At 50.0% G+C, this 14,515-nt stretch overlaps 2 protein-coding genes across 2 annotated transcripts; one reads left to right on the top strand and one right to left on the bottom strand.

Moving 5' to 3' along the window:
- Positions 1–605: 605 nt before the first annotated feature.
- On the bottom strand, positions 606–6,758 carry EMWEY_00041900 (hypothetical protein, conserved; the record flags this gene model as incomplete). The annotated part of the gene is made up of 4 exons (XM_013478852.1): positions 606–4,369; positions 5,168–5,763; positions 5,985–6,274; positions 6,738–6,758. 4 exons carry the CDS (start codon positions 6,756–6,758, stop codon positions 606–608), a joined length of 4,671 nt encoding a protein of 1,556 aa, XP_013334306.1.
- Positions 6,759–6,989: 231 nt separating this feature from the next.
- On the top strand, positions 6,990–10,539 carry EMWEY_00041890 (hypothetical protein, conserved; the record flags this gene model as incomplete). The annotated part of the gene is made up of 3 exons (XM_013478851.1): positions 6,990–7,149; positions 7,423–7,699; positions 7,905–10,539. The coding sequence occupies 3 exons, from the start codon at positions 6,990–6,992 to the stop codon at positions 10,537–10,539; spliced, it is 3,072 nt and encodes a 1,023-aa protein (XP_013334305.1).
- Positions 10,540–14,515: the final 3,976 nt, after the last annotated feature.

Genomic DNA, 14,515 nt, shown 5'->3' with positions numbered 1-14,515 from the left:
GCTTTTGCTTCTTTTGCTGCTGTTGCAGCTAGTCCCGCTTCATCAGCTGCTGCTGCTGCTGCTGCTGCTGTTTTGCTGCTGCTGCTGCTGCTGCTGCTGATATAATTCCCTATACTTGGATCCCTTTTTATGCAACAAGCGTTGCTGCTGCTGCTTCTGCTGCTGCTGCTGCAGCAAGAGCAGTAACTGGGGCAACAAATGGGGCGGAGAGTGAGCCACGAGCTGCTGCTGTGCTGCTGCGTTGCTGCCAAGCAGCAGCAGCAGCAGCAGCAGCAGCAGCACAGCAGCTTTCTCACTCTATATGTAGATATTAAACATAAATATAACAAACAAGAAGACACGGATAATAATTATATATTATTATATATAATTATTATTTATATTAATAATTATAATTAATTAATTAATTAATTAATATAATTAATTAATTAATAAATAAATATAATTAATAATTATATTTATTAATTATTAATTATATTTATTATATAAATAATCTTATTTATTAATTATATTATTATAATAATTACTTATTAATTAATTAATTAATTAATTATAATTAATTAATTAATTAATTAATTAATTAATTAATTAATTAATTAATTAATTTATTGGTTAATTAATCCCCAAACTCCATCTCTGAATACCCAATGCCCTCCTTGGGCAGGAGGAGGAGGAGGAGGCATGCTTCTGCTGCTGCTGCTGCTGCTGCTGCTGCTGTTGCTGCTGCTGCAGTTGCTGTTGTTTATTATTGCATTGCCCTTCCTTTGACAAGCCAGATGATACATACGGACCCCTTCTGCCTGCTGCTGCTGCTGCTGTTGCTGCAGCAGCAGCAGTTGCTGCTGCTGCAACCGATGCTGCTGCTGCAGCAGCAGCAGCTGCTGCTGGTGCAGCGGCAGCTGCTGCGGAGGAGGTGGGGGAGGAGGAGGCCCATTCATCATCTGCATATTCCCTTGTGAGGCATACAACGGGAGGCGCTGCTGCTGCTGCTGCTGCTGCTGCTGCAGCTGCAGCTGCAGTTGCTGCTGCTCTTGAAGCAACCGTTGCTCTTCCTGCTGCTGCGGCTGTTGCTGCTGTTGCTGCTGCTGCTGCAGGGTAGAGGCGGCACGATGCCGCTGCTGACGACTACTGCTAACCCGGATTTGCTGCTGCTGTTGCTGCTGCTGCTGTTTCTGCTGCTGCTGCGTTGGCTGCAGCAGCAGGGGCTGTCTTGTATGATGGGGAAAGGAAGTTGAATGCTGGTGATGCTGCTGCTGCAGAGGGTGCTGCACCTGCTGCAGCTGCTGCAGCAGCAGCTGCTGCTGCCACTGCAGCTGCTGCATCAATGGAGGGGGAGGAGGAACAGGAGGTGGCGGTGGATAGGCGGGAGGTGGAGGATAGGGAGGCGGAGGGGGAGGGACCCGACGATTTGTTGTTGCTGCTGCTGCTGCTGCTGCAGCAGCAGCAGGTGCTGCTGGAGGTGGCGGAGGTGCTGCTGGTGGGGGACGGTGTCTCCTCTGTCTCCTTCGTCGCTTATCGTGCGAATCAACACTGCCCTCCACCGTTGATGCTGCTGCTGCACCTGCTGCTGCTGCTGTGCCTGCTGCTGCTGGTGCCGCTGCTGCTGGTGCCGCTGCTGCTGCGGCTCCTGCTGCTGCTGCGGTGTCTCCGCAGCTTCCTTCGCCTGTACTCCCCTTTTGGGAGACGTCTGCTGTAGTTCTGCTGCTGCTTTGAAACAGAGAACTCTTTTGCTGCTGCTGCTGCTGCTGCTGCTGTTGCTGCTGCTGCTGCTGCAGCGGATCAGCACTTCCAGGCGGCTGCTTATGAAGGTGCAGCGCCGCGGGCAGATGGCTTTCCTCCGGCTTTGCAGGTGCAGCAGCAGCAGCAGCTGCTGCTGCTGCGGCCACAGCATTATCACGGTCTTTACCAGCAGCAGCAGGAGCATGCTTATCATGATCCTTGGCAGGAGCAGCAGGAGCAGGAGCAGGAGCAGGAGCAGCAGCAGCAGCAGCAGCACTGCCGCGTTGGGTGTGTGGATGTCGTTCAACGAGCCGCAATTGCGGCATCCGCTGCAGCTGCTGCAGCTCGTTGGCTGCAGGAGCTTCATTGGCTCCTGGTTCTGCTGCTGCTGCTGCTGCTGCTGCTGCTTCTAGTGCTGCTGCTGCTGCTGCAGCATCCTCAGCAGCTGCAGCAGCAATTGCTGCTGCTCGCCGTCTTCTGCTGCTGCGTTTGCGCATCTTCTCTAACGCAGCAATGCATATAACCCTCGATCGCAGCGCAGCACGGATTTGCTGCTTCCTGTCTGCAGCAGCAGCAGCTGCTGCTGCTGCTGCTGCTGCGGCTGCCATCCATGGCCCTTCCCCCTCCTGCTGCAGCAGCTGCTGCACCTCCACCAGCTGCGTTGCAGCACGAGAAGACAAGAAGACGGCAGACTTACCAAGCCTCCACGAAGTATCCTTTGCTGCTGCTGCAGCAACAGCTGCTGCTGCTAGTGCTGGTGCAGCAGCAGCAGCAGCTGTTGCTTCTGTTGGTGCTGTCTTCGCAGGGGATGCTGCAGAGGAGGCAGCTATTCTTCTCCGCGTTTTTGCTGCTGATGCTGCTGCAGCAGCAGCAACAAATGCAGCAACAGCAGCAACAGCAGCAGCAGGACTTCGTGGCTCTGGGTAACCATAACGCTGCAGCAGCTGTGCTGCTGCTGTCTCTACTGTTTTGCGGTGTACAGACACCGGGAACCACCGCTGCTGCAGCAGCACGTGCTGCGGAAGGCCGAGGCGCCGCTGCAGCAGCAGCTGCTGCTGCAGCGCAGCACTCGGCAGACACAAGGCATAAGAGCAGCTGCATGCAGGAGGAGAGAGGGACTCTAATAGTGCTGCTGCTGCAGCAGGCAGAGAAGGGGGAGCCCCAAGCAGCCAGCTGCTGCTGCTGCTGTTGCTGCTGCTGCTCATAGTTGTATTCGTTAGACTCTCCTGTAGCCAAGGAAGCAAAGGAGGAGATAAGTGCAGCAAAGCACCAATTGCTGCTGCGCTGCAGGGAGCAGCGGCAGCAGCAAAGCCATCTACGGTGTATCTGCAGCTACCCCATGCATGCTGCAAAGTTAAAGATAGGCCAAGCTCGTTGCTGTTGCTGCTGCTGCTGTTGCTGCTGCTGCTGCGCTGGTTGCTGCGGTTGTTGCGGTTGTTGGTAGTACGGGAGAGAGTCCGCCCTGTCGGGTCCAGCAGCAGCTGCTGCAGCTGCTGCAGCTGCTGCACCTGCTGCAGTTGCTGCAGCTGCTGCAGTTGTTGCAACTGCTGGAGTTGCTGAAGTTGCTGTAGTTGTTGCAATTGTTCTTGCTGCTGCTGCTGCTGCTGCTGTTGCTGCTGCTGTTGCTGCAGCAGCAGCTGCTGCTGCCGCTGCAGCTGCTGGAAGAATAAGATGTCTCTTTGCTCATCTTTTATTAGAGGAGATCTAACAATGTCCCATAGGAGACCGAAGGCATTAACTGGCTGCTGCTGCTTGCTGCTGCTGCTGCTGCTGCTGCTGTTGGTGGTGGTGGTGGTGGTGATGCTGCTGCTGCTGCTGCTGCTGCTGCGGTAGCCTTCCATCAGCGCAAGAGCAGGAGATACAAGTTCCTCACCCTCATGAATGCTGCTGCTGCAGTTAGACTGCAGCAGCAGCATTTGCTGCTGCTGCTGCTGTAGCCGCTGTGTTTGTAATTCTTGTTCCTGCAGCAGCAGCTGCTGCAGCAAACCATCAAGACCTTGCTGCAGCTCTGCTGTCTCCCTTGGACTCAGCACCTGCTGCTGTTCTTGCTGCAGCAGCTGCTGCTGTAGCAGCTGCTGCTGCATGTGTTGCAGCAGCTTCTCGTTAACGAAATTGCTGCAGAAGCGAGTAAGGTCAGCAGAGAAGCAGCGGGGCTTTTGTGCTGCTGCTCCTCCTGCTGCTGTTGCAGCTCCTCCTCCTCCTGTTGCTGCTGCTGCTGTTGGTGGTGTTGCAATTGTTCTTGGTGTTGCACTATCTTCCTCTGTATCCGGTAAAAAGTCTGCTGCCTCCAGCAGTACAACTGCTGCTGCTGCTGCTGCTGCTGCTGCACCTGGAGGGGAATCTGCTGCTAACAAGGATTGCATGCGCTGCCTAAAGTTGCTGCTGGAGAAACAGCTGAATAGAGACTCTCGTTTTCTTCCTGCTGCTTCTTTTGGTGCTGCAGCAGCAGCTGCTGCTGCTGCAGCTGCTGCTGCAGCTGCTGCAGCTGCTGTTGCACCTGAAGAACCTGCTGCTGGTACTCCTTTGTCGCGAGCCGAGGAACAGCTGCTGCAGCAGCAAGGCAGCAGCAGCTCATTTGTGTCTGCTGCTGCTGGTACCTGCATCTGCTGCACTGCAGCAGCAAGAGCTGTTAATTGTCTTCCCTGCAGCTCTGCTACCCAAGAAACAAGGTGCCTATACACCTGAGCAGCAGCAGCAGCAGCACGACGTGCTGCAGCAGCAGCAGATAAATCCGTATTAAAGCAAAGAAAAGGAGAAGCAAGAAAAAATTCCTCAGCAGCAACAGCAGCAGAACCCATCGCCTCCAAGCAGCAAAAGAAAAAAAAATCTCGCACCACCTGCAGCAGCAACAGCAGCAGCAGCAGCAGCAGCAACAGCAGCAGCAGCAAGGAGATGGTGATGATGTTTTGTGCAAATGCAGCCACAAACACAGCAGCACTAACAGCAGCAGCAGCAGCAACATTAACAGCAGCAGAAACTGCAGCACTAACAGCAGCACATCCAGCAGCAGCAACAGCAGCACATCCAGCAGCAGCAACAGCAGCACTAACAGCAGCAGCAACAGCAGCATAAGCAGCAGAATATCTTACCGCTGCTGCTGCTGCAGTATTATTATTATTATTAGTAGTAAAGGAGACAAAAGGGAGAGCAGCAGCAACAATTAAACTTCTGCCTATTTGCTGCCTTGCTGCGCTGCAGATGCCAACAGCAGCAAAGCTGCTGCATGCAATTGGCCATGTTATATGAGAAGAGGAGGAGCAGCAGCAGCAGCAGTCTCCTGCTGCTGCTGCTGCTGCTGTTGTTGTTGTTGCTGTTGATGCTGCTTCCTCCTGCTGCTCATCATGATGCGGATGCTGCTCGTGCTGCTCCAGCTGCTGCAGCACGCGAGATACAGCAGCAGCAGCAGCAGCTGCTGCTGCTGCTTCCGTTGCTGCTGTATCTCTCGTACCTTCTGCTGCTGCTGAGGAAGCACTAGCAGCATCTGCTGCTGCTGCTGCTGCTGCTGCTGCTTTGTCTCTCTCCTCTATGAGTGCTTCTCTAACAAGCTGCAGCAAAATAAAGGACGTACAATCGTCTGCTGCTGCTGCTGTTGCTGCTGCTGCTGCTGCTGCACCACCACCACTACCAGGAGCAGCAGCAGCAGAAGCAGCAGAGTGCGGCACTGCAGCAGCTCTCTCAGCAGCAAGAAAGATCGGGTGTATGTACACCTGACACTGAAGGATACGAGAGGGAAGAGATAGGATACTGCTGCTTGCCTCTGCTGCTGCTGCTGCTGCTGCTGCTGCTCCTGCGGCTGGTGCTGCTGCTGCTGGAGATGTTGCTGCTGGAGCTGACGCTGCTGATGCTTCTGGTGCTGCTGCTGCTGCTGCTTCTTGGTCTGCTGCTACTGGTGCTGCTGGAGCAGATGCTGCTGCCGGTGCTGTTGCTGTTGCTATCTCCGTTGCTGCTGTTGCTGCTGTTGCTGCTGTTGCTGCAGTTGCTGCTACTTCTGCTGCTTCTGCTGCTGCTGCTGCTTCTGCTGCTTCTGCTGCTTCTGTTGCTTCGCTATCAATACATAACACAAACTGCGTAGATATGCATGCTTGAGAAAACAATCGGAATCTGCTGCAGCAGCTGCTGCTGCTGCAGTTGCTGCTGCTGCTGCTGCTGCAGTTGCTGCTTCTGCTGCTGCTGCTGCTGCTGCTGCTGCATTGTTGCGGCAGCGCAACAGAAGTAAATCCTCGCAGCAGCAGAGACGAGGCATTGCAGACTCTGTCTATCAATACCTTAAAAGCGCTGCTGCGCGAATCTGCTGCTGCTGCTGCTGCTGCTGCTGTTGCTGCTGTTGCTGCTGTTGCTGGACTCTGTTCGTCAGAATCTGCTGCTGCTGCTGCTGCTGCTGCTGCTGCTGCTGCGCAGGCCGCAACACGTAGCAAGTTGCATGGAGGGTAAGGAATCCCAAAAGGAAAACGATGGAGGGCCGCCGACTACCGTTGCTGCTGCTGCTGCTCATGCGTCTGCTGCTGCTCCTGCTGCTGCTGCTGCTGCCCCTCCTGCTGCAGTTCGGCTGCAGCGCCTGGGGCGCAGCCACAGCCCAGCAGCAAAATAACTACTAGAGGGACAAAGGTAAAAGCAAGAAAGAAGGAAAGACAATCTGTTGCTGCTGCGCGTGCAGCAGCAGCAGCAGCAGCAGCAGCCGCAGATCTTAGAGACCGCAGCAGCGCGGGCGCTCTGTATACTACGGTCGGCTTGCAGCCCTTGGAGCGACAACAGCAGCAGCAGCAGCAGCAGCAGCAGCAGGAGTCTGCTGCTGCTGCTGCTGCTGCTGCCCAGCTAGTTTATTTAATTAATATATTTATTTACTCAATAAAGAAGAACTTCTTCTTTATTCTCTTAATGGCTGCTTAGTGGCAGCACAGATCACCCCCCAGTTTGCTGCTGCACGGGCCCCACGACAGCAGCAGCAGCAGCAGCAGCAGCAGCAGATGCATCAGCAGCATCGGCACAAGCTGCTGCTCATACTGTGCGGTAACACCTACGGATAGCTGCAGCAGCAGCATGGGCTCCAGCAGCCAGCAGCAGCAACAACAACAACACTTCCTCGAGCGTCAGCTAGCAGCGACTGCTGCCTAGCCATGGAGCTGCCGCTGCTGCTGCTGCTGCTGCTGCATCCCTCCTGCTTATATTGGAGAGGCTAGGGGTCTTCTTAGCAGCAGCAGGAAGGCAGCAAGTGTCGGACAGCTACAGCAGCAGCAGCAGCAGCAGCAGCTAGCAGCTAGTAGGGGTCAAAGATGTGCACGAAAATGGTGCAGCAAGAAGAGCAGCAGCAGCAGCAGCTGCTGCTGCCGCAGATTCGTACCCGCAGCAGCAGCAGCAGCAGCACAGATATGATGAAGCGCCTTCTCTTTGATCCTAACTGTCCTCATCCTCTCATCATACTCACAGGAGCAGGTAGGCACAGCTGCTGCGGCTGCTGCTGCTGCTGCTGCTGTTGCTGCTGCTCTTGTTGCTGATGCTGTTGTTGCTGTTGTTGCTGCTGCGGCTGCTGTTACTGCTGCTGCTGCTGCTGCACATGTTGCTGCTTCTGCTTCTACGCTGCTGTATTTCCTTATACTTTTTATCAATCGAGTGCTCACCTGTTGCCTCCCTCTGCTGCTGTTGTTGCTGCTGCTGCTGTTGCTGCTACTGCTGCTGCTGCTGCTGCTGTTGCTGCTGTTATTACAGGACTCGGCAGCCTGAGCGGCATTCCTTTGTATCGTAAGCAGAAGCAGCGTAAGAGGCAGCAGCAGCAGCAGCAGCAGCAGCAGCGGAGCAAGCGGCAGCCTAAGCGAAAACAGCAAGAGGTAGGCCCGTCTGCTACACCAAAGAAGCAGAAGCAACAGCAGCAGCAGCAGCAGCAGCAGCAGCAGCAGCAGCAGCGCGTTGCATCTTTAGGTGTATGGGGAGCTTTTAATGAAGATGATGCAACAATTGGCAGAGCAATCGCTAACCCTACTGACTGGTACACTTGCTGCTGCTGCTGCTGCTGCTGCTGCTGCTGCTGCTGTTGCTGCTGCTGTTGCTGCTGTACATTGTGCTGCTGTTGCTGCTGCTACTGCTGCTGGCGTACTTGGGGTTTGCTGTGTACTGCTATAACGCCCTGCTGCACCGTTATGTTGTTGTTATTGCTGCTGCTGTTGCTGCTGTTGCTGCTGCTGCTGCTGCAGGCTGTCTGGCTTCTGGTTTGCTGCTCATCCTCCCCAATTATATGCTGCTGCCTTCCCTTCTGTATGGCATTTGCTGCTGGCGCTGCTGCTGCTGCAGCAGCCGCAGCGGCTGCTGCTGCTGACACAAAATGTTGATAACTTAGAGCGTTATGCGCTGCTGCTGCTGCTGTCGGTGCTGGCAGCACCGCAGTCAGGTCTACGGGTGCTGCCGCTGCAGCAGGAGCAGCAGCAGCACAAGCTGCTGCTCTTGCTGCAGCAGCAACAGCAACAACAGCAGCAACAGCAGCAGCAGGGATGTCTTGTACAAATGCAAGGAAACTATCGCGCTGCTATACGAGCAGCAGCAGCAGCTGCTGCTGCTGCACACCTAGGAAAGACTGACGCAGCAGCAAAAGCAGCAGTTGCTGCTTCTGTTGCTACAGATGCTCCAGTTGCTCCTGCAGGTGCAGCAGCAGCAGCAGCAGGTGCTGCTGCTGCTGCTGATTTCCCCCTAAATAATTCCTTCTTTGTGCTGCCTTGGTTTATACCTGTGCATGAATTGCACGGCAATGTCTTCTTCTTCCGGTGTATGGGGATGCAGCAGCAGCAGCAGCAGGAGCAGCAGCAGCAGGTAGAGCAGCAGCAGCAGCAGCAGCAGCAGCAGCAGCAAGGCATCATGTGTCCCTTTGCCTTCGAGTCCGCGCTGCATCATTCGCAGGTTGTATGGATTGCTGCTAAGAAAGGAGACACCTCTCCTGTAGTGTCTCCTTTTGCTGCTGCTGCTGCTGCTGCTGCTGCAGGACCAGCAGAAGAAGCAGCAGCAGCAGCAGCAGCAGCAGGGAATGTATATCCTGTATGTCCCTGCTGCAGCAGCATTTGTCTCCCTTTGTGTCTCCTTTTTGATGAATGTCTCTTCTCCCCTCATAAGGCATTTGCTGCTGATGGATTTGTAAGGGCGCTGCTGCATTCTGCTGCTGCTGCTGCTGCTGCAGGCAGCAACGGAGCTGCTGCTGCTGCTGCTGTTAAATCAGCAGCAGCACAAGGGCTGTATGATCCCAGCCACCTGCTGCTGCACTCAACACAACAGCAGCTCCTGCCACCGCAGCATCCAGTAGCAACGGCAGCAGCAGCAGCAGCAGCAGCAGGAGTTCCTGCTGCTGCTGCTGCATCCATTGCTCAAAGAGGGAAGCCCAACAGATGCTCTGTTCGTTTGCTGCAGAAGGGGGAGGCGCTGAGTCAGTGCAGCACCGCATGCAGCAGCAGCAGCAGTAGCACCAACGGCAGCAGCAGCAGCAGCAGCAGCAGCTCTTGTGATGTTGCTGCGCATCTAACATGCAGCGGGGGCTCCAGGTGTATGTGCAGCTCTTGTCGCTCCCCACAGAGTTGGCTGCTGCCCTCTGGGGAGCTAGCAGCAGCAGCAGCAGCAGCAGCGGGAGTTCCTGCTGCTGCTGCTGCTGCTGCTGCTGATCCGTTGTGTGATAATGGCGATGTTAACTCCATATCCGCAGCCTCCACAGATATCAACAGCAGCAGCAGCAGCAGCAACGGCAGCAGCAGCAACGGCAGCAGCAGCAACGGCAGCAGCAGCAAAGGCAGCAGCAGCAAAGGCAGCAGCAGCAGGAGGAAGAACAGCGCTATCAACAGTAACAGCATCAAGAACAGCAGCAGCAGCAGCAGTAGGAGTAGCAGCAATTGGCATCCTGCTGCTGCTCCTGCTGCATTGCTGCTAGGTACATCTCTTAGTACAGCAAGTAGTGATTGGCTGCTGCTGCTGCTGCAGCAATTTAATGGATTTGCTGCTGCTGTTAATAATGGGGCTGGCAGCATAGATAACCAATTTGATTACTGCATGCAGCAGCAGCAAATTATTCAGCAGGCAGGTAAGGCTGTTGTTGCTGCAGCAAGACAACTGCAGCAGCAACAGGAAGAGGAGGAAGAGGAAGAAGAGGAAGACGACGAGGAGGAGGAGGAGCAGCAGCAGCAGCAGCAAGAGCAAGAGCGAGACTCGCATGCAGCGGAACGTAACACCAACAGCAGCAGCAACAGCAGCAGCAACAGCAGAAACAGCAGCAGCAGCAGCAGCAGCAGCAATGGCTGCGACCAGAGAACTCCGAAGACGGAGACATCAGAAGACCCCTCTGCTGCAGCAGCAGCAGCAACAGCAACAGCAGCAGCAACAGCAACAACAGCAGCAGATTCGTTAGCAGCAGCAGATTTACGTCGTTCTTTAGGTGGTATAGGTTTACGTTTTGAGTTTGCTGCTGCAGCAGCAGCAGCAACAGCAGCAGGAGATATTGTTGTTACCTGCAGCAGCAGGAAGATAAAAAGAATAAGAGAAGATATTAATTCTTTTTTTATTAATCTTTGTCCTTATGATTTGCTGCTGTGGCTGCAGCAGCAGCACAGCAGGCTGCTACAGGCCCATAAGCATGCACTTGCTGCAGCAGCAGCAGCAGCAGCAGCAGCAGCAGCAAGTGCAAGATCACCAGCAGCAGCAACTGCAACAGCAGCAGCCGCACCTGCAGCAGCACTAAGTGCACCAGCAACAGCCGCACCTGCAGCAGCAGCAAGTGCAGCAGCAGCAGCAGCAGCCGCACCAGCAGCAACAACTGCTGCTGCTAAATTGGATATACAAACAGCCATAAAGGAAGAATAAATTTTTATTCAGCAGAACATTGCTGCTGCAGCAGCAGCAGCAACAGCAACAGCAGCAGCGGCAGCAGCAACATCAATGGAACAAAGCGTATGAAGTTCACTGTATGAGGTGCTGCAGCTCATTGTCCTGCTGCTCTTGGTGTGGGGTGCTGCTGCTGCTGCTGCTGCTGCTGCTCTTGCTGCAGCAGCAGCAGCAGCAGCAGCAGCAGGAATGTTTTATTTTTTGTGCCTTTTTTAATGCATATGTGTTTGCCAAAGTGCTTTTTGTTTCCTATAAGGAAATAATAATAATAATAGAAGTGTTGCTGCAGCAGCAGCAGCAGCAGCAGCTGCTGTTGCTGCTGTTGCTGCTGCTGCTGAGCAGCAGTTGCTGCTGCTGTTGCTGCAGCAGCAGCAAATGAAGTTGTTTAGATCTGTGTGGGAAATGCCTATTGTTGTGCATTGTGTGTAACACCGTGTGTGCTGCTGCTGCTGCTGCTGCTGCAACAATAACAACAACAGCAGCAGCAGCAATAGGTGTACTAGCAGCTGCTGCTATTGCTGAAGCAGCACCACCATAATCTCTACGAACTCCTGCTGCTGTTGCTGCAGCAGCAGCAACAACAACAGCAGCAGCAGGAATAGTAGCTAGTTGTTATTGACATTTATGACAAAAGTTCATGTAAGTTAATAGTTAACAGAAATAGAAACTGCAGCAGCAGCAGCAATAGCAGCAGCAGCAGCAGCAGCAATAACATGGAAATCCATGACAACTGTTACTACTGCTGCTGTTGCTGTTGCTGTTGCTGTTGCTGTTGCTGCTGCTGCTGCTGTTGTTGCTGCTGTTACTCTAGCTGCAGCAGTAATAATGATAGGCAGATACATATAATAATTATGTCATCCCCTATTATATATCTCCTATAGCAATATTGAGACAACACACCCCATCATCCTCATCCTCATCACCATCACGAGCACCATCAGCAGCAATAGCAGCAGCAACAGGAGCAGCAACAGGAGCAGCAATAGCAGCAACAGCAACAGTAACAGTAGCAACAGTAGCAACAGTAGTAAGTTAATATAGATGTAATTTAGTGATAATAATAAGACGAATATAATAATCAATTGATGATATAATAGAAAGTCCAATTTTATTTGGATGCCAACAAAAATTAATTATTGGTTGATCACATATTTTTGATTCATTTAATTTCTTTTGTTCTCCTACGACACCAACAAGGAGACCTGAATCCTTATCCTCTATTGTACGATTTAATGGATATGAATAATTATATATTGATACCTATACATTCATATAATATATATATATAATAACAGATGATAGGGATAGGGAGAGGGAGGAGAGGGAGAGGGAGAGGGAGGAGAGGGAGGAGAGGGAGAGGGAGGAGAGAGGGAGAGGAGAGATGTCATTATGTTATTTTGCTATATTAAGGGAAGTTATGATCCTCTGCTATTCATGGTTCTACTGATACTGATAATGTTTTCTATTTTTATCCTCCTGCTGCTGCTGCTGCTGCTGCTGTTGCTGCTGTTGCTGCTGCTGATTATGGTGCTGCTTACCGTCCCGCTGCCACAGCTTGCTGCTATTATCTCTCTATTCTGTGGGAGAGGATAAACACCCCAAATAGTCCCTGTTAATAAACCACAAACCCTAGTCGTACATCACTACCACCAACAGCAGCAGCAGCAGCAAGAGTAGCAATAGCAGCAATAGCAGCAATAGCAGCAGCAGCAAGAGCAAGTGCAAACAACACACCCACAGCTAAGGCAGGAGACTCACACAGTCTTGCAGCAGCAGCAGCAGGAGCAAGAGGAAAGTGCAGCAGCAACCAAGAGCAAAGATATGCCTCGTAACCCACGGAGGAATCTTTAGGGTTTAGGTTTTATTTTTAGGGTTTAGGGTTTAGGGTCTATATAATAGAAATTAGGGTTTAGGGTTTAGGGTTTACGTCGGGGGAAGATATTGTTCTTTGGGTACAAAGTCTTCTTATGCATATAAAAATAAAACATTAGGGTTTAGGGTTTATCATATTTAGGATTTATAAATTAGGGTTTAGGGTTTAGCGAATAGAAATTAGGGTTTAGGGTTTAGGGTTTAGTGTCTATAGTATTTAGGGTTTGACCAGAGGCAATCCGTCTACTCCTTATACATGCAAACCCTAATTGAGGGTTTATTAGGGTCTACTAATTAGGGTTTAGGGTTTAGTATTGTATACAATACAAAAACTCTAGGGTTTAGGATCTACAGAAATTAGGGTTTAGGGTTTACATGCAGCGATTTTCTTCCCCCCTTGCCTGCAAACCCTAAATTAGGGTTTAGGGTTTAGTGTATAGTGTTTATATAGTCTACTAATTATGAATAAAATTTGGCAATTTTTTTTGTTATTTTCTCGTAAACCCTAAATTAGGGTTTAGGGTTTATAATAAGGGTTTACTCTTTATATTTTTTCGTCTAATGTAATCTTCTCCTCTTTCCTCCTAAACCCTAAATTAGGGTTTAGGGTTTTGCGGTCCGCAGTAACTAATACACCCACTAATGCTTAGTGTTTAGTGTTTCTATAATCTAGGGTTTAGGGTTTACCAAACGAAATATTCTGCTCCTTCCTCGCAAACCCTAAATTAGGGTTTAGGGTTTTGAGGTCCGCAGTAATCTATCTATCCTCTAACACCTACTATTTATTATTTATATAATTCCCTATATATACAATTAAGTGTTTATTATTTACCTGATGCAATTTTTTGTTCTTTTCTTGCAAACCCTAATTTAGGGTTTAGGGTTTTGAGGTCAAGAGTAACGAGTCTCCCCTCTAACGCCGCGACAATTAATGTATATAGTGTAAATATATAAAACAGTGTATATATATTATTAAGGGTTTAGTGCCTACCTGATGCTATCTTTTGTTCTTTTCTTGCAAACCCTAATTTAGGGTTTAGGGTTTTGAGGTCAAGAGTAACGAGTCTACCCTCTAACGCTGCGACAATTAATTTATTAATTTGAATTTCCGGTCGATCCGTTTTTAATTTACAAATTCCAAAATTAATATTTAATTCATTTATTATTTTTGGTCCTCTTATATCCATTATTTTTATATCACCATTATCGTATCCTGCAAATATTATACCATAAGGAGAATATGTTCTTGCTGCTCCTGCTGCTGCTCCTGCTGCTCCTGCTGCTGCTGCTGCTAATCCAGCAGCAGATTCATTCGAGGTATGTCGAGACGAATCCAATGAGGGGTCATATGATGGGGGGTTTGATGCTGCTGATGCTGCTGCTGCTGCTCCTCCTCCTCCTCCTCCTCCTCCTGATAATGATGAGGGAGGAGGCGTACAACCTCCCCAACATACAGACCAACATTCTGCTGCTTCTTCGCCATCTTCTGCTACTAACGATAACACCTATACACAAAACCCTAAACCCTAAACCCTAAACCCTAATTAACCCTAATTAACCCTAATTAATCCTAATAAACAATAATAAACCCTAAACCCTAGATAGTAAATACAGTAAATAAAAAGACAAATATAAATGCATGCATACACTATAATTATTTTAATTTTATACAATAAATAATACATACTATATATAAACCCTAAACCCTAAACCCTAAACCCTAAACCCTAAACCCTTAAAAATAACAAAAAAAAAAAGAATAAAAAAAAATAAAAATAAATAAATAAATAAATAAATAATATAAACAAATAGACAAATAAATAAATAAAATAAATAAATAAAATAAATAAATAAAATAAATCCTTACATTATGTTTAGTTCTTATATCCCATAGATGTACATTACCATCACTACCTCCGCTAATAAAAAGGGGACAATTGGGGTGTATAGACACCTCATTTATTATTCCTTTATGCCCTTTTATTGTATAAAAAGGAACATTTAATTTATTTATTGATCTATAACTTAATAAACCATCAAAATGTCCTATAAAAAAAAAAAAAAAAAAAAAAAAAAAAAAAAT

The sequence above is a fragment of the Eimeria maxima genome, genomic scaffold (assembly GCF_000499605.1).
Source record: "Eimeria maxima Weybridge genomic scaffold, Emw_scaff726, whole genome shotgun sequence".
Taxonomy (NCBI): Eukaryota; Apicomplexa; class Conoidasida; order Eucoccidiorida; family Eimeriidae; genus Eimeria; species Eimeria maxima.
This window is presented reverse-complemented; position numbering and strand designations above follow the sequence as displayed.